The 20,981-nt window shown below is 51.5% G+C and overlaps 1 protein-coding gene across 7 annotated transcripts; it reads left to right on the forward strand.

Moving 5' to 3' along the window:
* The first annotated feature begins 3,315 nt into the window (after positions 1–3,315).
* On the forward strand, positions 3,316–20,500 carry IGSF9 (immunoglobulin superfamily member 9). Of its 7 annotated transcripts, none has more exons than XM_037059806.1 (21): positions 3,316–3,384; positions 5,828–6,084; positions 6,286–6,474; positions 10,936–11,088; positions 11,357–11,511; positions 11,727–11,844; positions 13,223–13,364; positions 13,464–13,609; positions 13,702–13,844; positions 15,159–15,299; positions 15,778–15,894; positions 16,105–16,255; positions 16,458–16,581; positions 16,810–16,985; positions 17,243–17,493; positions 17,701–17,785; positions 17,879–18,061; positions 18,241–18,283; positions 18,577–19,437; positions 19,712–19,839; positions 20,048–20,500. In XM_037059806.1, exons 2-21 carry the CDS (start codon positions 6,027–6,029, stop codon positions 20,227–20,229), a joined length of 3,546 nt encoding a protein of 1,181 aa, XP_036915701.1. In that variant the 5' UTR covers positions 3,316–3,384; positions 5,828–6,026; the 3' UTR covers positions 20,230–20,500. The 7 variants fall into 7 exon arrangements, with proteins under 7 accessions (XP_036915701.1, XP_036915705.1, XP_036915699.1 ...); XM_037059804.1 differs by lacking the exon at positions 3,316–3,384 and adding an exon at positions 3,402–3,913; XM_037059807.1 differs by lacking the exon at positions 3,316–3,384 and adding an exon at positions 3,402–3,909.
* The last annotated feature ends 481 nt before the right edge of the window (positions 20,501–20,981 follow it).

The following is a 20,981-nucleotide window of genomic DNA, read 5'->3' on the forward strand; positions in this document are numbered from 1 at the left end:
GGTTAGCAGGGCCTTCCTACCTAGGTTTATGTATAGGAGAGGGAGCCCTCTGGGGCTTGGGAAGGAGGTGGTGAGGGTGGGAAACTAGTTCCCAGTGAGCTTCTACGACTGGCAACTGGCAATAGATCCACTCTATTCTCTGACCACAGAAGCCTTGGTTCTGCTGGAAGGCAGTCCATGGCCTGAGGCTGATTTTCTGTGCCTATCGCCTGGCCTGAGCAGTCCCACTCTCGAAAAGGCCTGAGTTCTAGGATTAAGCCTGCAGCAGCCCCCCCACCCCATTTTCTTTTCTTTTTTTTTATAAAGTCTTTTTTTAAATTTATTTATTTATCTTTAGAGGGGAAGGAGAGAGGGAGAGAAACATCAATGTATGGTTGCCTTTAGTGCGTCCCCTGCTGGGAGTTGGCCTGCAGGGAACCAGCCTGCAACCCAGGCATGTGCCCTGACTGGGAATCGAACCATGATTCTCTGGTTCGCAGGCCTGCGCTCAATCCACTGAGCTACACCAGCCAGGCCATTTTCTTAGCTACTTATCTTTCTCAAGACTGGAAGAAAACAACTGGAGTCTGTCTTCATTCCTCATGTATCTCAGAGTCAGGCACATAAACAGTAAATAAAGGAGTGGATGGTCCCTGAACACCTGGCTCAGGGCTCTCCCTGGAATTTGACAAAGCCTCTTCTTCTCCCATGCAGTCTCTGAACAGAGGAAAGAAAGGATGCCTGGAGAAGGAAGGCTGAGACCCTCAAGGAAGTGGAATATAAGCACAGAGAGGCCCAGGTGTCATCCTCTGCAGGAAGCCAGGATAACAATCACCTGATAGTACTTTGTTGTTTGCAAAGTTTGCTCAGTCTTTGAAACAGGTACAGGCAAACATTTAAGAACCTACTAATGTCAGGCACTGGGCTAGCACTGGAGAGGAAGAAAAGACACTGTTTGCCCTCAAGGAACTTTACAGGGTGTGTAAAAATAATTACAGTAAAGTGTGTCAAGGGCTTTGGGTGAAAGTGAGGGAGAGTGTGGTGAGTCAGGTGTGGGATGTCCTGGAGAGAAGAGCTAAACATAATTTGACTGCTAAGTAGCAGGGAGGCCAGGGACGGGAGAAAAAGGACATCATAGTCAGACAGCAGATAAAGAGGAAAACTCTATATGAAAGAGCACAGTGTATGTTAAGGACCGAAAGACTACATGCTGCGTCTGATAAAGGAGTGGGTGACAAATAAGTCTGGAGAGGTCAGCTGGGCCCCTCTGAGAGACTAATGGTTATGGGGAAATTCAAGGATGAACAAGACAGGCTCCACATGCTCATGAAGCCAGATTCTCAGTAGGACAGAAGACAGGCACACCAAATTACATGACAATCTAGGAGAAACCATACTTCCTTTCTCATCAGGCCCCATGACCAGTGTTCATGGGCACCTGGCATTGAAATTCCTGGAATTGACAACCTTTTCTGATCTTTTCATCAACAGCTAAGAATACATGAGCTACCTGTTACTTTGGTTAGTTAGAATCCTATTGGTTGATAAACTTTACCAGAGAGTAATGATTATGGCTTGAGGACAATCTGAGGAAAATCTTAGATTTGAGCTTCAGGGACTAGGGTTTTTGTTTTGGTTTTTTTTTTCACCTTTTACAATATTTCTGGCATGGTGAGGGAATGAGTTATTGAGCTAGTCTCCTTTTCTTACCAAAAACCCCCAATAGAAAACACCCAAATCACAGCAAAATACAATAATAATAAAACATAAAATTAAGTTTCCTGAAAAAAAGGACCTCATAAATTTTTAAAGATTGAAAATCACTTAAATTCCAAGTTTACCAAAAGTTATTTTACTGTTTAAGTGAGATTAGCTTATTCTCAAGAAAATACTGGAGGTAGAAGGTATGAAACCTTGGCTCTGATTGGTGTGGCTCAGTTGGTTGAGGACACTCAACCAACTATGCACAGTGAAGGGTGAGAAGGTCTCCAGTTCAATGCTCAGTCAGGGCACATGGCTGGGTCTCAGGTTATATGCATGCAAGAGGTAACTGATCAATGTTTCTCTCTCACATTAATGTTTCCCTCCCTCTCTCCTTCCCTCCCCCTCTATCTAAAAATAAATAAATAAAATCTAAAAAAAAAGAAGAAGAAATAAATGAAATAAAACCTTTGGACCAGAGGTGTAGCCCATTACACTTTGGGGAAGTGGGCTTCCCAATGGGCTTCCCAATGGGCTTCCCCTGCTGGCTGATGAGGATCCAAGAAGAAAAGATGCTTCAGCCGTCTTTCCTAGGCATTCTGCCTGGCCTTGCTTTCTTGTGTGTACATTTAACATGTTTCATTAATCTCATCATTGTTAGCTCAATCTGTTACATTATTAAGTAATGCTGAAAGCTGCCACTTTGGGAAAATTTGCTGGAGGGATGGTGGGAGAGACCATGCCACTGCCTTCCCTCATCCTCCGGTTCCCCCTCCACATTTCCATCTCAGGCAACCAGATGTTTATACCTGGGAGAACTTTCCAGTAGTGAGTCCCCTTACAGATGGGTGGGTGGTGGGTGATGAGCTTCCTGGCCCAGAATGGGTCAGATGGGGCTGGCTGATCACCTGGAGGGTGAGGCAGGGACACTGGTAAGAACAGTGGTTAGACCCATTCTGTCAGATCTCACCTGAGCTTGAGGCCACGATTCCATGAATCAGATGCCTAGTCCATTAAGTTTGAGTGGCAGGAGTTCAGACTAGGGTGTGATCAGCGTGCTGCTTTCAGGAAAGTCTTCCTGAAGGAAGACACAACTGCTCAAGCCTGGTGAGGAATGCCTGACCTTGGTGCATCCACTTGTAAGGCAGCAGCAAAGAAAGGAAGTAGAAAGCTCAGAGGGACAGACATGCCAAGATGTCTTTGTGCTTGTGGCTGAAGTGTCCCAAGGGGTGGGTTGATGAGGTCCAGGTTGGGTCTGAATGGGACTATCGCTCTGCCATATCCTAGATGGGAAATATTGGGCACTTACTTCATCTTGTTCGCTGAGTCTATGTTTTCTCATTAGTCACCGGAACCAAACCTTCTTCACAAGGTTTCTGTGCAGGTTGCACAAGTTACATAACATGGAGTCCAGAGTCTGGCACTTGCGAGGCTTCGGTAAATGATCACATTTCATTTCTCCTCTTTCAATCTCCCGTGTCTCGACGTCTCTCTTTTCTCCCCTCTGGGCCAGTTTCTCTGGATGGTTGGTGCTGGGCATTGCGGCAGAGCAGACTTGGCAACCACAGCTGGGGCGCAGCCTTTTCCTCCCCGCTCCCCTCCCCTATCCCCCGCGCGCACTGCAGAAAGTGCATGGGCAGGATCTGGGAGCTAGCCAGTTGCAGACAGGTATTTCCAGTCCGGCTACAGAAGAAATTGGAGGAGGTAGGGATGGGGATGAAGAAGGAGATCGGAGGAGTCCGGGAGCTAGGTGGGAGGAGGGAAAGGAGTCCTGCTCCCTGCCGGGTGCTCGTGCCCCTGGATCAGATTTCAACCCTGGCTGCAGCTTCTGCGGCTCTCTAAGCTGTTTAGGGCAAGGAGGGGGTAAAAGGGAGAACACGCCAGAAGGAGGGCGAGCTCGGAGCCAGAAGAGAGCCGGCTCCAGCGACTCCCGGAGCAAGGGCCCTGACTAGCCGCCCCTCCGGCCTCTCCACTGCTGGTCACACAGCTCTCCACCAGAGGGCGACCTGCCCACCAGCAGCCGACTCCTCCTCCTGAAGAACTACAAATCCCAAGCCGCCAGAGAGTGGGGGGCGGGGGTCGCGCCCACCTACCCCTCTCTTAGTCTCCGTTCGCCTCCGCCTGAGGATTGGCGGTCTCCAGGGCGACCGGAGGCGCTGGGGCTGTGCGAGGCCGGAGGCGGTCCGCCCCCTATTGTGTAGCTGGTGGAGAAGAGCTGAGCAGCTGCCTGTAGGTGAGGGCGTGGGCGTATTAGAGTGGATGGAATGAGAGAGCGATCTGGGGGATAAAGGTGCAGGAGTCTGGCGGTCAGGAGAACGCAGGAGACTTTTGCGGAGAAATGGAACTCTCTGGGGCGTAATACTAGGGAAGTTCTGGGAAGTGAAGTGGAATTCTTGGTGGGTGGGTGTTCCTTGGGAACTGGAGGAGTTCTGGAGGTAATGCGCGCGCGGGCGTGTTGGGGGGGGCGGGAGGGCTGGCCCTTGGTGTGTTCAAAAAGCAAGGAGTTAAAGGGTCTGGAGAAGGCGAGGGCGAAGGAAATTGGGGGTGGGGCAACAGAAGGGTATTGTGGGCCGAGGCAGGAGACTTACAAGGAAGGAAATTCGGGGGAAGAGTGGATGGGAGAAGTGGGTGGGTGGAGATTGTGGTGGAGACGGGGAGTTTTTTGAAGCACAGAAGACCAGATACAATTGGAGATCAGGTTCCAAAAATGTGCATTTGGGGAGTGGGACTATACGAAGTTGAGACAACTGGAATGGGGATACTGGGGAAATGAAGGAGTGCTGGGCGGTGAAACCAGACAGGTGAGGACATGTTGGGGGGCAGAGGAGTTGGAAAATTTTTAGGAAAAGCAGAGGAATTCTGGGGAAACCTGTGTTGCTGAGGTTCTCAGAAAAGTGAGCCAGAAGGGAACTGGAGGTTCCTATACACTTGGGAAGAAATTTGTTGAAGTATGGGAGAGCTGGTTACAGGCAGGAGGGAGCAAGGGGAATATTTTCCCATGAGTTGTTGGGAGGCACAGGGCCATTAAGTAGAGGCAGGGGTCAGGCTGAGAGACTTGGGGATGTTTTATAGCCAGTCTGGAACTGTGAGGCCAAGAGTGGGGTGGAGGCCCAGAGCAGAGTCCACTGGGATTTGCCAGGCCCAAGGCAGCTGGTAAAGGACCCTCCATTCCCAGGCCTTTACCCTATGGACACATGGCTCTTTTGGGATTTCATGGACCATGCCCCTAGGGCTGGTGAAGGGAGATCCTGCAAATCCTAGGCACTGAGGGTATTGGAGGAGAGCAAGTGGCAGAAGTTGGGGTGAAGCACTTGGTTCAGGGTGTCTAGTGGAAGGAGGCTGCCTGGCAGCATCTTGAAGAAGTGGCACCAGCTTCCAGCCCAGGGACCTGGAGGCTGCTGCCTGGGCCCCTAATGGTGGAGGAGGCAGCTCCCCCTTTCCCATTGGCTGACTCACTCACTGCTAAAGCAGTATTTGGAGGCTGGGTAGAGAAAGAGGTGCTGGTCCCTGGCTTCCAGGGCTCAGAGGTCAGGAAAATGAAGCAAGGAATTGTGTGAGAGTCCTCTGGGGACCACTTTCAGGGAGTTCTCACCCATGTTTTGCCCCTGACTGGCTCTGTGCTCCTGAGTGAGGCTCTTTGAGAGTTTCAAAGTCCTTATTTGAGGACTGTGGTGGTGGAGACAATACTATTTGTTCCTCCTACCTGCCACCTTTTTATTAGAATCACGATTAAGGAAAAAGAAGGAAGAGAAGGCTGGACTGTGAGGGCTCTTCCATACTTTCATACTTCTATCTTCCATACTTTCCTGAAAGCTTTTTTCTGAGTGTGTAGGAACCCCCAGTTTCCTCCTGCTTCATTTTTTTGAGAACCTTAGTAAACTGACTTTCCCCAGAATTCCTCTGTGCTTCCTAGGATCTGCCCTTATCATGTCCTGACCAGTCTAGCACTTCCTCATCCTCCTGTTGCTCTCATCCCAGGCCTTATTCGTCAAAGGGCAGGTGTCAAAATCTCTAGTCTCCTGTGACCCTTCCTCCTACTTATCTGCTTCATCTCCTTTCTCTTCCTTTGCTCTCCTCCTGGTCTTTCACTAACTGGGATTTCTCCTAGTTTCCCATTGGCCAACTCTGCATATCACCTTCCCTTTAGCATTTAGATCTGGCGGTGCTCCTGAGAACAGCTTCACCAGGTGTTTCGTGATCCAAGCCCTAACTGTCCAGAAGAGTACGAGCTGAAACCTATTATCTGATCAGAAGGATTGGCCAGGCTTGCTGGGCTGTGGACATCCCAGGCCCCTCCACCTTGCCCCCTGTGGATAGGGGGGGCTGGGTGAGCAGGCAGCTGGGCTATGGTTTGGTGCCTCAATCTGGCCATCCTCAGCCTGATCATCAGCCAAGGGGTTGACGGTGAGCTGGACTCAAGAACTCCCTGTTAGCTTGGGGTGGGGGTGTTCCACCGGGGTTCTTTGTGAGCATGTGAGGGTTCTGGAGAAGTTGAGGGCTCCCTCAATTACTCGAGTCCTAGGGAACCCCCTGAGATACTGATGAGACCTCTTCTCCCAGCCCTGACATGGGCCCCTGCTGTCCCTCGTGCCATCCACCATGCAGGTCGAGGGAATTCTGAGGTGGTACCTGTGGTGGGCCGGGCTGGGGAGAGTGCTGTGCTGGGCTGTGACCTGCTGCCCCCAGCTGGCCGGCCCCCTCTGCACGTCATTGAGTGGCTGCGCTTTGGGTTCCTGCTTCCCATCTTCATCCAGTTCGGCCTCTACTCTCCCCGAGTGGACCCTGATTACGTGGGTAAGAGCTACAGGTCAGAGGGATGACCAACAAAGAATGGCTGGGCTTGGGGTTCCTCTTTAACTGTCTCTCCCTACCCTTACGTCACCTCCAGTTCCACCACTTCAATTCTGCTTAATAAATGTGACTGTCCTTCCAAGCTACATTTATACATTCTCATTCATACTAACATATGTGCTGTTTAGAATACCATGTGTTCTCTTCTGAGGGTGGTCCCACAGCCCTGTTTCAAGTATCCAGCTTAATTCTCTTGTTCTTCTAGATCTCATCATGAAGCTTCCCAGAATCCATCCTGATTTTTCCAGGTCTCTCTACGTGGCCTAGTCGTGGTCTCTGGCTCTGCTATCAGCTCACTCCCCTGCCCTCTCCCTCCTCCACTATGTTTAATGCTAGTCTGGGGGGTTCTAGGCCTATAGAGTCTGGGCTGATGGGACAGCAGGGTGGATGGGTCTATGACCTGTCTGCTTCTGGGGAACTCAGCCTGAGTTTTAGTACAGAGCATGTGCACAGACATGAGCTGGGGAGGGCCAGGTTCCCAAAAGATCAGCAAATGGGAGGGTCTGGGCTGGGTTGCTGCTTCAAGTGCCTCTTGTAGGGACTTTAAAATTGTGTATAGGCCTCCCTGGGCCCCAGCCAGCTCCCTCAAAAGGCTCAGCTTCCTCTTAATTCTGGCCCGAGCCTTCATCTGAGAGGTTTAGTGCAGGTCTCAAGGCAGTGAGGGAAGGCCTAAGGTTGGGTCCTTTAGGAGCTTAGGAGGGGAAGCCCAAGAAAGGCCACCTGGGGAGGTCATTGATGGTGGGAGGGGGGACTTTCATTTTTTCATTTTTCATTTGAATTTTGAAGAAGCCATGGGATTGGTTGAGCTCTGAAGGGATGGCTGAGCAGAGGGGAGGAGGTTGCCCAAGGGAAGAGTTTACTTTCAAATGGGGGGCAGTTGTTGGCAAACAGCCTAGTGGGAGCATATATGTCTCCCCCTGAGAATTGATGAAAGTGGGCTTTGCTTAAGACAAGTGGAGAGAAAGTGACCATGTCTACCAGCCCTCCCTTCCTAATTCTGCTGGCAGTCTGGAAGGGGTGTGGGCTCTCTGAGGCTGGGCGGTTGCAGAAGATGCCCGACTAAAGCAAGGGAGAAGAGGAGGGAGAAGGGCTTTTCCTGAGACTCCATCAGACAGATGTGCAACTCTTCTCCTTCCCTCTACTCCCTGCCCTGTATTGAGGTCTGGCCAGAAACTCTGCTACTGTGGGATTTCTTTTTTGTCTGCCAGGGCTGTGAGCAAGTAACCTCTGGGGCTTTATTTCTACCCTTTGTGTCCACCCTGCCCCCAGTCTGGAGCTCCTGGTTGGACCAGGGCTAGTCTGCAGAATCATGTTCCTGGGGTGGGATTGAGGAGGGAAGCCCCTGTGCCCATTAACTATTGCCTCCCAGTGTGGAAGGGGCCTCTCATCCTTTGTGTAGGGAACTGGGAACTGCTGTTGCTAGGCAACGGGAGGTAGAAGTCACTAAGGACGACACTGACCTGTCATAAACTCTCTGGGCAAATGAAGGGGATGTGTGTGAGGCTGATGCCTAGAATGTAGGAGGAACCACCACATAAGTGACTGGAGCTCTAGCAACTGTATTGAAGGGAAAGCTTCCAACCATTGAGGATTCTAGATCAGTCTAGTTGAGACTGGATTTATAGACTAGTGTGAGAGCAGCAAAATGCAGTATAAAACCAGCTAGGACTAAATACTAGGATAAAGTTAGCTATTGTGTGTGAAGTGCCAGCATGGAGAGAGTGTCTGTGTGGTATGAAATGTGACCAGGCATCAGAGGGAAGAGAGGCATGCCTTACTCTATTTCTTCCTGGGGTGGGTCTTAGGCCAGTGTTTCTAATCTGTGGGACCTGCTTTTGGTTTTTGACTTTTGTGCTCTATTTCTTGGGAGTTTCAAGGTACCCCAAACAGCAGAAGGGACATGGGTTTTTTCTCTGTTCTGAATTGTTTGATACAGTCTATGGCCATACCACCCTGAACATGCCTGATCTCATCTGAGTTGTTTGATACATGTCAGCTATTTCATTCTTCTTTAGAACACCCCTGCTCCATCTCGTCATCTTCCCTTACTGCCTTTTGTGCTCCAAAATCCTTTGCATGGCCACAGCTTCTTGGAAGCCTTCTGTACTCTTTTTGCTTCATAGTCTCTCAGAACGGGCACAGTTAGCACCATTTTTTGAACTTTGTATATGTGAATTTGCACATGAATGTGAGTGTGGGTTCCCAGCCTTCTGAGAGCTTGTGAGAGCTGGGATACATCTTCTGCTTCAGCCTGCATGAAGCTGTATATATATATATATATCCCTGCATGTCAGGAGGTCTCAAGTCCGTCAGTCTTTGGACCTATGGGTGGAGAGTGGGCCTCCAGGAGGTAGACCTAGGACTCATGTGGACTCGGGACTGCCTGCCCTGGCTGTCTTGTTCTTCTATAATGGGTCTAGTAGTCCATAGCACACAGAAAAGTTCAGACATGCAGTATGCTTCATTGGATGTTCTGGTCAACACACAACACACATAGGGAACTATTACCCCCTGGCTACCAGTATCCCACAGTGAGAGCACACTGAATGTGCTCAGTGCTGAATACCTTGAGCTTGATGTGATCATAATACCATTGTGCAATGGAAAATATGACCACCTGGAGAAAGAAGGCCTGGCTGTGTCATGTGGTTTTGGAAAGGAGCTTAACATTAGTTCCTTCCTCTGTAATGGAATTTTTGGGGTGATTAAATAGGTTAACAGTGTGTAATATTACACAGCCCATTTTCAACACTCAATTTCCCTTCCTCCTTCTGCCTTCTTATAAAGCTTGAAGATTACCACAATGAAGTTACTATCACATGGCAATTAGAGGAGAATGCAGTCTATGGCAAGGTAGATTAGGGTTACTGAGGAATCTCATTGGTGGGTGGAAGGGTGTGATTATGTTAAATATTTACCCTCAAGGTTTAGGCTTAATCTCCTAGGTGGGGATGTAAACACCAAGCCCTTTAAGCAGGTCCACCCTTCCTAGAGAATCCACACCCCTGTACTTCATATTTGGGAGAAAAAAGTCCCTGTCCACAATCACACAGCTGGCCTCCACTTGATCATTCTTCTCAGAAGGTATTAGGGGCACTGTAGGTTTAGATTATAGTTCAGAAAGATCACCTAGAAGTACAATGGAAGCAGATTAGAAGGGAGTGAGTGCACAAACAGCTTTAGAATTTCTAGTATTAGGGTTAATTTGGGGCACAGCCTAATTTGTTACAGTGGGGAAAATGCTAAGGGACTTGTGTCTTATCCATATGAAAGCTCAGGGTGGGGTGGGAAGCTGATGAGTGTAGAGGGATAGGCTGGAGTTGAAAGACACTTCAGGCTAATGGAGTAATGCAGGTGAGAGATATCCAGGACTAAGGTGAAGGTGGTAGAAAAGGGACAAATATTTAGGAGGTAGAATTTGAAAGATTTACTGATCAAGCAGAGGATCAGTAACAGAGAATATGTGATGCCAGGTTTCTGGTAGGGTGACTTGGTGCATGGTGGTGCCATTCACTGATAGAAAGAAAAGGGAGATAATGTGTTACCAGGTATGGGACAGGGCCAGGATTGAATGCAGGCTGCTGATTTCAAATCTTGAGCTCATTTACTTGTTCATCAATTTTAATTTGAGGACCTGTTGATGCCAGGCATTCTGTTGCCTGCCTCCCCTACATGATCGCTCCCCTCCACCCTACCTACATTTCTCTCAGACTCTCACTGGAGTTGAGATTATTAACTTGTCCAGATGATTATACAGCAGAGCTGCCGTTTTTTTCTAGGTTGCACTGCCAGGGACCTATGAAGCTATTTGGGGTGTAGGGCTGTCAGGGGAGGCGCTGAGAGATTTGGGCCCACCCTGTGTCTCAGCCTGGTGGTGTAGTGTGAATGCTGACTTAGGTTTGCTGGGCTGTAATCGGCTGGGGCCTGGGTGCCCTGGGGTGTGAGGGTATGTATGAGGAAGCTGCTGACCTTGCTGCCTGGCTGGGCTGCAGTTTAGGCCACTGATAATAGCCCTGAGGGATTAGGGGCTTTGATAGGGTAGGTCTCGGTATCTGCTCAGGCCCCAGACACTGCTGAGGCTTCTGTGGACAGAGTCCTCTGGCAGGAGGTGTATTCATGGGATCCATACCTACAGAAAGCCTAGGGATGGGCAGATACTTAAAAATCCAAGGATACTAAGTGTTGGCTCTTCAGTCTGCTCTCCACAACAGTCCTGAGCTCTGAGATTCTCTGTTTACACTGGGTTTCTGCTGCTGAAAGGCAGGAGTGATCAGAGGGGCTCCCCTCACTGATTCTTTGTGCCTCTCTGGACTCCACTCTATCAGGGTAACTAGGAGAGACTGGTCCTGTTTTTTGACCCCTGAGAATGACCAGTGTGACCCTGATTCAGGACTCTTCCTCCAGGGAGAGTCCGGCTGCAGAAGGGAGCATCTCTCCAGATTGAGGGGCTTCGGGTGGAAGACCAAGGCTGGTACGAGTGCCGCGTGCTCTTCCTGGACAAGCACAGCCCCGAAGATGATTCTGCTAATGGCTCCTGGGTGTTTCTCACAGTCAATTGTACGAAGCTGGGAGCTGGATGATGGGACCCCTGGCTGGCAATAGAGGGGAGAGGAGGGTGGTTCAACTATTTCACCCTTGCTGACACCCTTACTTGTTCTCTCATTGTTTGCATTCTGTCCCTCCTATCCCCTGAGTGCAGCAGACAGGGTGTCCCTGGGCTGGGCGTTCCTCTGCAGCTGGGTGGGCTGAGGGCTGCAGCCCTGATCTATCTCTCTGCCTTCAGGCTGATACCCCCTCCAGCAGCCCCTGATTCCTCTCTTTACAGCACCCCCTCAGTTCCTGGAGACACCTCCCCAGGTGCTGGAAGTTCAGGAACTGGAGTCCTTGACCTTACGTTGTGTGGCCCGTGGCAGCCCCCAGCCTCATGTGACTTGGAAGCTCCAAGGACAGGATCTTGGCCAGGGCCATGGCCAGATGCAGGTGAAGCATGTTGCTGGGCAGGGTGTGCCAGATAGAGTATGAGGAGCTGGTGGAGGCCTGAGAGAGGGGCTGAAGGACAGAGCTGGCAAAGGCCCAGAGGAGGGGCTCTGTCTTTGTATCCTGAGCCTGGGTGCTGCCCCTTCTGCTGGCCAACCTTGGAAGTGCAGGGTCTGAGGCCTGCAGGAGGGTTTTTGCCCCCTCAATTTCTACCCTAGGTGCAGAATGGGACGCTGTGGATTCGGCGGGTGGAGCGAGGCAGCTCTGGGATCTACACCTGCCAGGCCTCCAGTACTGAGGGCAGCACCACCCACACCACCCAGCTGCTTGTGCTAGGTGCTTTCTGGGGGAAGAGCCGGGAACTGGGACACCTTTGTGTGAGGCCTGACTTGTGGTTGGGGGTGCACGTGGCTGGAGTTTGGGGGAGACTTATGCCTTAGGACAGGGGCCTGAGGAGAGTGAGGAAACTCCCAATGCAGGCTGTTCCTCAAAAATTAGCATCTTAAATTTTAAAAGGGTTGATAAACAGATAGATAGACATTTAGTGCAAAGTAATATGGTGTGGTGGAAAGAGCATGTGTGCTGGTTTTATATCATGTGACCCCCTTGACCCTTGGTTTCCCCATTATATAGAGATTCATCTGCTACCACAAATTCTAAGACTGTGATAAGAATTTAGTTAATAAGCAGCACATAGTAATTCTTGGCCAAGACCTTCCCTTTAGAAGGAAAGCTGAGAAACAGGCCTGGACTCTGCCTTTATGGAGTCTCTCATCTATGTGGGAAAGTAAGACTATTTAGGAACTGTGGTTCTCTGGGAAATGCAGTGCTGGGTAATGGTTAAGGGCAAAGTCTCTGGTGCTGGCAAAACATGAAGGTGAATCTTACCTTCCCTGCTGACCTTGGGCAAGTTACACCTCACAGCCTCTCTGCCTCTGAGCCTTCATTTCTTCATGTATGGAGTGGAGACAGTAATTCCTCCCACAAAGGCTCTTCTGAGAGTTAAATGAGATCATGCAGTGAGTGCTTAGCAGAGCTCCTGGCCTGCTTATTGTTGACTACTCATGTGGTAGGAGTCCGCAGTGCAGCAGCAGAAATTAGAGCAGGGGCTCTGTGGTTCGTCCAGGCTCTTAGGAAGAGAATTCCATGCTGGGGGTTCAGAGAGCAAAAGCCCAGGGACAGGAGTGAGCCTGGCATAGGGCACAGTGAGCTGCCCACACTGACCTGACATGATGAGTTGTTCCTAGGATTCAACATAGGAAAAGATGGTTGGCCAGGCAGGGAGTGGTTGGATCAAGAGGGCTGGGTCTAGAAGTTTTGAGCTTCAAATGGTAGGAGATAGCAGCTGTTGTGGGTTCTTGAGCAGAAATTGCTGTAGCCAAGGAATAAATGGCCATTCAGTACATGGATGACCATCAGTGGGAGAGGTTGGGGAGCCTGGGATAAGATACTGGCTACCTAGATTAGGGGAGGAAACATAGAGGTAGTTTGAGATGTGGCAGATGAGGGGTATAGAGGGTAAAAATGAATGGAAACTTAAGCCTGATACCCCTTCCCAAGACACACACACATGCACAGAAAGGGTTCTGGGCAGGAGAAACTCCGTGAATGAGTGTTCCAGAGGGCAGGTTCAGGAAAAATAGTACAAGTGAACTCAGATTTTTGGGAAGAGTGCTGACTGAGATGCCCCCTCCCCTTGTGCTCCCCCCCACAGGACCCCCAGTCATCGTGGTGCCCCCCAACAACAGCACAGTCAATGCCTCCCAGGATATTTCATTGGCTTGCCAGGCTGAGGCGTACCCTGCTAACCTCACCTATAGCTGGTTCCAGGACAGCATCAATGTCTTCCACATTAGGTGGGGCTCTGGAGGGTAGAGGTAGGACATTGGTGGGCAGTTTTGAAGTCTCTTGGCTGAGCAAGGCCTGGATGTTTCCCCACACATACCATATTGCAGCCGCCTACAGTCACGAGTGCGGATCCTGGTGGATGGGAGCCTGTGGCTGCAGGCTGTCCAGCCTGATGATGCTGGCCTTTACACCTGTGTGCCCAGCAACGGCCTCCTACGCCCACCCTCAGCCTCTGCCTACCTCACCGTGCTCTGTAAGACTGACCCCAGCTCTCCTCAAAGTTCGCTCCCCTCCCCTGGGCCAGGCCAAGTTCCTCCTGCATAATTTGCCACTGTTTCCCTCTAGACCCAGCCCAGGCAACAGCGATGCCTCCTGAGACACCCCTGCCCATAGGCATGCGTGGGGTGATCCACTGCCCAGTTCGTGCCAACCCCCCACTGCTCTTTGTCAGTTGGACCAAGGATGGGCAGGCCCTTCAGCTGGACAAGGTACAGGCTTACAGGCTTGGGGCAAGGGAATGAAGGTCTCAGCTTCTTTTTTTTTTTTCTGTTATTACAGCTGGGGTGGAATTAGTTCAGTTTAATTCTAATCACTTACTAGAACATACACTTTATACCAGGTGCTGTGCAATGTGTTGCATGTGGAGCAAGAGCAGTGAGATTTGATGCTTAAGGAGGGCATAGCTTAGAAAAGGGAAGGACAGCAATAGAAACACTTTGCTAGAAGGCCAGGGATGAAGTGCCTTTCTGTAGGAACTGGTTTAGGATAGATCAGCCGTAGTCTGGGATTTTGGTGATGGGCCTTGAAGGGTGGCCCTGCATGCAGGTTTGGTTTTCATGCAGAAACCAGGGCTCAGAAGCAAAAAACAATATAGTGTGTCTATGATGTAATGAATCATCCAGCTTGGTGGGAGAACCTATGTGGATGTGAATGGTACAGAGAAAGCTGGAAAGACAGCTGGTGCCAAAAGGAAGAACTCTGAATGGCAAGTTAATGTTACCTCATTCCAGGAGTTTGGGATATTTTGTTTGTCTGCAAAGACTATAAATTCCTTGTGGGCTAGTATTGTATCTTGTAATCCTAGTGTTTCCAGGGCTTCTTCAATAATAGTACTCAGTAAGTTTTTGTTCAATGTTTAAAAAAAATCTAAAGGCAGTTGGAGGCAGTGAAGTTGCTTGAGCAATGCTGTGATAGCATCATAGCTGTGTTAAGTTTGTTGGATGGAATGGAGGGGGGAGAGAGTGGGCAAGGGAGAGGGGTTCTTGGGCTGTTCTTGGGCTGTTGAAGTGGTCCAGATGAAAGATAATGTATTCTGAGTTAGAGAGGAGGACACGAAGGTGGATGGGCTTCACATCTAGACAGTAGGCCTGGTGAGGATAGACCTGGTGAGTATGTAGCTGGAGGAGTGAGAGAGAAGAAGCAGTTAGATGTTAGTAAGGACAGTGGGGCCTTTAATGGAGAAATAGAAGTCAGGAAAAGGATCTGATTTGGGGTGGGAGTTGCTGAGTTTAGTCATGGAGTGCTGGGAAGACAAACAGATGATGTCCCAGCAGGCAGGGAGCCCCCATACAGCTCAACTGCAGGAGTGCTGTTCCCACTGTATTCCCTGGAGTTGTGTAGTCCTAACCTTCACAGCCATTGTGAGTGGCCCCTCTCTAGGAAAGATAGAGGACTGGAGTGCTGAGAGGTCAGGCCTAGAAAGTGAAGCTGTGCTGTTCTCTTTGTAGCTGTGGGCTTCTTGTAACTATCCTCACTGCTCTTGCCTCTGCTGACTTTCTCTCGTTATCGTGTCTTCCTTACAGTTCCCTGGCTGGTCCCAGGGCCCAGAAGGGTCACTCGTCATTGCTCTAGGGAATGAGGATGTTCTGGGAGAATACTCCTGTACCCCCTACAACAGTCTTGGCACTGCAGGGCCCTCCCCAGTGACCCGTGTGCTGCTCAAGGTGAGGCTCAGGGTGAGCCAGCTGCAGTGGGTCATATGGCTGAAGATGCACCCTGTGTGGAGAACTGACTGGTAGAGGGTTGTGTTGGGGGGCTTCCAAGTTTGTGTTTCCTGTGGTGGTCACAGCAGCAGCTGTCAGATGCCATTCCCAATTTTATTTATTTATTTATTTATTTGCTGAGGTGGTACTAGGGAAATGGGACATAAATCACACAGTACATCCACATCAGATACTTTTTCCACCCCTACTCTCATTAACCTTGACCATACCACCTCCCTCTCTAGAGGTGTTCTGGAGGGACCTATACACCTCCAGGGAGACCTCCCAGCCCCCCAGTCTTCTCTATTCTATCAGGGAATAGAGACATGGACTTAGGGAGATAGTGAGAGATGAGGCTGAGATGTGGTGGTACCAGGAGTCCCAGAAAGAGTATAGCAGTATGAGAAAGGCCCTTCCCAATGCCAACTCTGGCTTGCAGGCCCCCCCAGCTTTTCAAGAACGGCCCAAAGAAGAATACTTCCAAGAAGTAGGGCGGGAGCTACTCATCCCCTGCTCTGCTCAAGGAGACCCTCCTCCTATTGTCTCTTGGGCCAAGGTAAGGCTCTGGAGCCTGCTTTGCCTGTACTCTGGCCAGTATACCCCTTCCTCTTTGTGTCCCTGTTCATTTTGTGGAAAGGAGGATGTGGGAAGGGAAAGATTCTCAGAGGCAGGGTGGGGAGGAAGCTGGAGCTGCCTGGAGAGACAAGTGGCGCCCTTGGTGAGGGGTGGCTGCATGTGTCCTCAGGGCTGACCAGTGGTTCTGTAGGTGGGCCGGGGGCTGAAGGGCCAGGCCCAGGTGGACAGCAACAGTAGCCTCATTCTGCGACCATTGACCAAGGAGGCCCATGGGCGCTGGGAGTGCATCGCCAGCAATGCTGTAGCCCAAGTGGCCACCTCCACATATGTCTACGTGCTGGGTTAGTGTTTGCATAGTCGGCTGTGGGTTGCAGGAAGCCGCATGGGATAGGAGATGGGGAATCAGTTTTAGAGGCTCAGCTGGGGATAGTGGGTGGGGGATCCCTGGAATGATGGGTGGAGAGCAGAGGCTCTGGGCTCCTCTTAGTTCTTCACATTCCCTCATGGCCCTGACCATTATCCCTCCTATTCCCCCCTACCCAGGCACCAGCCCCCATGTTGTTACCAATGTGTCCGTGGTGCCTTTGCCCAAGGGTGCCAATGTCTCCTGGGAGCCTGGCTTTGATGGTGGCTATCTGCAGAAATTCAGTGTCTGGTATACCCCATTGTGAGTGACCTGCAGGCTACTCCTCTCTTCCCCACCCTGATTCTCTCTGGCCTTCTGCCCTTTCTCCCACCCTCTATCCCAGCCCTACCCCAGCTCCGCTGCCTGGTTTACTGAGACTCTTTAGGTGACCCCGGATAGTTGAGGGGAGAGGAGAGGCCAGCTTTCTGGACTCCAAGCTTCCTGGTCTTCCCAGTTGATGAGGTACCTCCATTTCCTCATGTCCTCCAGGGTCAAGCATCCAGACCGAGCCCACCATGACTGGGTGTCCCTGGCTGTGCCCATGGGGGCTGCTTACCTCCTTGTGCCAGGGCTGCAGCCCCACTGCCAGTACCAGTTCAGTGTCCTAGCTCAGAACAAGCTGGGAAGTGGGCCCTTCAGCGAGATTGTCCTGTCTGCCCCTGAAGGTGAGAGACCTCACCCCAGAGCAGCAGATAAGATTGGAGAAGGGCTGGCAGGAAAAGACCTGATATGAGAGGATCTGGGTGGGAGAGGGCAGAGGTACTGAGCAGCTTGGGGCCCAGAGGAATTTGTGGAAGAAGATCCAGGCTTGTCTTTAGGGGATCTGGGAGAATGGCTGGATACTGGGGATTCTGGAAAGCCAGGGGAAGTGGGGAAGGGCACTAGAAATCCTATTTCTACAATGCCTGTCTATCCCATTCAGGGCTTTCTACCACGCCAGCTGCCCCCAGGCTTCCTGTGACAGAGATGGCACCTCCCCTGTCCCCTCCCAGAGGTCTGGTAGCAGTGAGGACACCCCGGGGGGTACTACTGCATTGGGATCCCCCAGAACTGGTCCCTCAGAGACTGGATGGCTACATCCTAGAGGGCCGACAAGGCGCCCAGGGCTGGGAGGTGCTGGACGGGGCCGTGGCAGGCACGGAAATGCAGTTGCTGGTGCCTGGCCTTATTAAGGTTAGTATGGGAGGTTGGCACAGGAGGTTCTCCTGCAGCTCTCCAGGCCCCAGCTCCATTTTCCAAATCTGATTGTCTTACCAAGATTTGACCACCTTTCTCTCTTTGCTTCATCCTAACCTTTTAACTGCTGTGTCTTTCCAAATGGGGTTGGGGTGGGTGGTCAGGCTGGGCCCTGACCTCCTTCCTGGACACCTCCACTCCCAGGATGTTCTCTACGAGTTTCGCCTTGTGGCCTTGGCCGGTGGCTATGTCAGCAATCCTAGCAACTTGGCCAACGTCTCCACTTCCGGTGAGAACCTGGAGGGAGGGCTGAGGCTGGGGCCTAGGGGCTGTGAGCCCACTGAGTCTGGACACTGACCCTTCCTCCTGGCCCCTTCTACAGGCCTGGAGGTCTACCCATCACGCACCCAGCTGCCAGGCCTCCTGCCACAGCCTGTACTGGCTGGCGTTCTGGGTGGGCTCTGCTTCCTAGGAGTGGCTGTCCTTGTGAGCATCCTGGTTGCTTGCCTAACCAGCCAACGCAGAGCCATCCACCACCACCACCACCGCAAGCACCTCCGCCAAGGTAGGGCCAGCTCCCATCAGTGCCTCCTACTTGGAGGGAAGCCCTCCCTCCTCCATCCTGCACCCTGCCTTGCCTTCTCTATCCCAGCTGGGCGCCTGCTGTTTGGTGAGGGTCTACGTCTGGGGCCCTGGAGGGCCCTGGGTTTGCCTGTGTCACCTCTGGTTCTCCTGCCCTTACAGATCTACCTCTCATCTTCTCTCCACCCCGGCTGTCAGCTCCACTGTAAGTCCTTCCTGCCTCACCACAGTGTGTCCCTATTCTTGGTTTCTGTTTCTGTACCTCAGGGTGGGAGTCCTGGGAGGTGGGACAGAAGTGAGTGATGATGGGTTTGCAGAGCCCCAGCCTGGGGTTGGTTCAGTGTTGTTTGTGCCTCCCTCCACCTCTCCATGTCGGTCCTTTTTCACTTGATTCCCTAGCTCCGCTCTGTTGTGTACCAAACCTATCCAGGCCTGAGGTTGGTTCCTGGGAGAAGGGCTGACCATTACAAAAGACCCTGATCTCTTGTCCTTCCTTAGGTCTGCTCCAGGCTCAGGCAGTCCTGACAGTGTGGCCAAGCTGAAGCTCCAGGGATCCCCAGTCCCCAGCATGTGCCAGAGTCTGCTCTGTGGGGAGCCCACTAGACCCCCCAGTTCCCCTCCAGATCCTTCATCTTGCTGGGGACCCTTGCCCTTGGAGCCGATTTGCCGGGGACCAGATGGGCGCTTTGTGATGGGACCCAATGTGGGGATCCCCCAAGAAAGGTCAGGCCCTGAGCAGGTTGAACCTCAGACCTTGGCCCAGTGTCAGACCAGGTCCTATGACTGCAGCAGCAGCAGCCCCAGTAGGCTGCCCCAGCCCCTCTGCATTGCAGACATCAGCCCTGTGGAGCCCTCTCCCGCATCCTCACCCAGTCCTCTGCCAGGTGTGGGACCCCTGCTCCAGTACCTGAGTCTGCCCTTTTTCCGGGAGATGAATGTGGATGGGGACTATCCCCCTTTTGAGGAACCTGGTTCTGCTATACCCTCAGATTACACGGACATTCAGCCCTGCCAGACCTCACCTCTCCTTCAACCCCTGGACTCCCCACCGAGATCCCCCAGGGTAGTACTTCCTAGAGCTGTAGTCTGTACTGGGGCTTCCACAGAGCCTGCATACACAGCACTGGCTGACTGGACATTGAGGGAACGGCTGCTTTCAAGCCTTGTCCCTCCTGCCCCTCGGGGCAGCCTCACCAGCCAGAGCAGTGGGCGGGGCAGTGCCTCTTTCTTTCGGCCCCCTTCCACTGCCCCCTCAGCAGGAGGCAGCTACCTCAGCCCCACTCCAGGAGACACCAGCAGCTGGGCCAGTGGCCCTGAGAGGTGGCCCCAAAGGGAGCATGTGGTGACAGTCAGCAAGAGGTAAGGGCAATCCCTGCCCATCCCTGCTCTGGCCCTAGTCCTACCTGTTGTCTCAGACTTTCTCCCCACACCTCTCCTGATATCTTCTGCCTTCTCTGTTCCACTCCCACCTTGGGGCCAAGAGACCTTGTCTCCTTTTAGAAGCTTCAGCCTGCAGTCTAGGGATCCTCAGGGGAAACTCATGGCCCTATTTGAATTTGGGAAGCCTAAGTTTTGGCTTTTCTGGCCACCCTCTATTCCTACACCCACCCCACACATTTGTCCCTTTTTATAGGAGGAACACATCTGTGGATGAGAACTATGAATGGGATTCAGAATTTACTGGGGACATGGAATTGCTGGAGACTCTATACCTGGGCTTGGCTGGCCCTCGAACCCGACTTGAAGCTGATTCAGAGCTAGGTATGTTAGCTCCAGAAAGGCAGGCACCCTGGCCTTGCTGTTCCATGTTCCCTTACAGCCTTAGAACTAAGTCTGTTCCCCGTTGGGCCTGGGGCCCCAGGCTCTCTCCTCTTGCTTTCTTGGTTCATCTGCAGGCCCTGGGGAGCTTCATGGTGCCAAGTGAACCTCAAGACTTTTTTCCTGTGGTTGTTCTGCCATCCTGTTGCAGGTGCCAAGACTCCAGAGGTGGGTTGTCTCCTGAACACTGCCCATTCTTCTGGGCCTGAGGCCCGCTGTGCCGCACTTCGGGAGGAATTTCTGGCCTTCCGCCGCCGCCAAGATGCCACTAGGGCCCGGCTACCAGCCTACTGCCAGCCAGTCCCTCATTCTGAACAGGCCACTCTGCTGTGACTACCCTAATGTCAGGGTGAAGGTACATGGACTTTGCAAAGGAGGCCCCAACAAGACCCAGCTCTGGCCTAGGAACCTGCCCATGCCCCTTTGACACCTAGGCATAGATGCTGACTATGGGCTTGAGTGGGCATAGTGTAGAATGTATGTGCTGAGCCCCTAGAGCCTGGGGACTAGAACAGGGATCCTAGGCCTACCAGAGGGTGTGTGTGTTTGTTCATGGTCTGGGTAACATTTTATACGGGTGAATAAAGAAAATCTGGAAAACGTTTCTATATCGTTTGGATTTGAATCTGAGAGGGAGGTGGGAAAATCTTGAGCCCTTAAAATGAGGGAACTCTTCCTAAATGAATGGAGGTGTATGCAATATCCTTTCGAGAAGCATGTATTGCTTGTGTACTGAAGTCAGCAACTAAAGACCAGCCATCAAGCTAGATGTTGAGAAAATCCAAAGTTCACTAAGTCATACCTTTGCCCTTGGGGACTTCCTTGTCAGTGAGGCAGACAACTAAAATAGTTATAGTATGATGCAGTAAGTTCTGTGATAAAGCAATGTGTTGGTTATTGTGGTAGCACAAAGGGAGTCAACACAGTGGCTGGGACAAATGCTTCATGTTGCGGATCCCCAGAGTTTTTATGGAGTGAGAACAATGACAGGTAATAGCTGAGCACTCCCCATGTGCCAGCATTATTCTACGGTCCTTATATATATTGGTTAGTTCTCTACAACTGAGGTGGACAGTACTGTTAGA

Source organism: Sturnira hondurensis, unplaced genomic scaffold (genome assembly GCF_014824575.4).
Source record: "Sturnira hondurensis isolate 20B ecotype Veracruz unplaced genomic scaffold, ASM1482457v3 Scaffold0011299, whole genome shotgun sequence".
Taxonomy (NCBI): domain Eukaryota; kingdom Metazoa; phylum Chordata; class Mammalia; order Chiroptera; family Phyllostomidae; genus Sturnira; species Sturnira hondurensis.

Bases quoted from the DNA above. Each gene is read 5' to 3' on its own strand.
- IGSF9 (XM_037059806.1), top strand. From the start codon at position 6,027: ATGGTTTGGTGCCTCAATCTGGCCATCCTCAGCCTGATCATCAGCCAA. The intron at 6,475-10,935 runs GTAAGAGCTACA...CTCTTCCTCCAG, and splicing joins AGTGGACCCTGATTACGTGG to GGAGAGTCCGGCTGCAGAAG. The intron at 16,582-16,809 runs GTGAGTGACCTG...CATGTCCTCCAG, and splicing joins AGTGTCTGGTATACCCCATT to GGTCAAGCATCCAGACCGAG.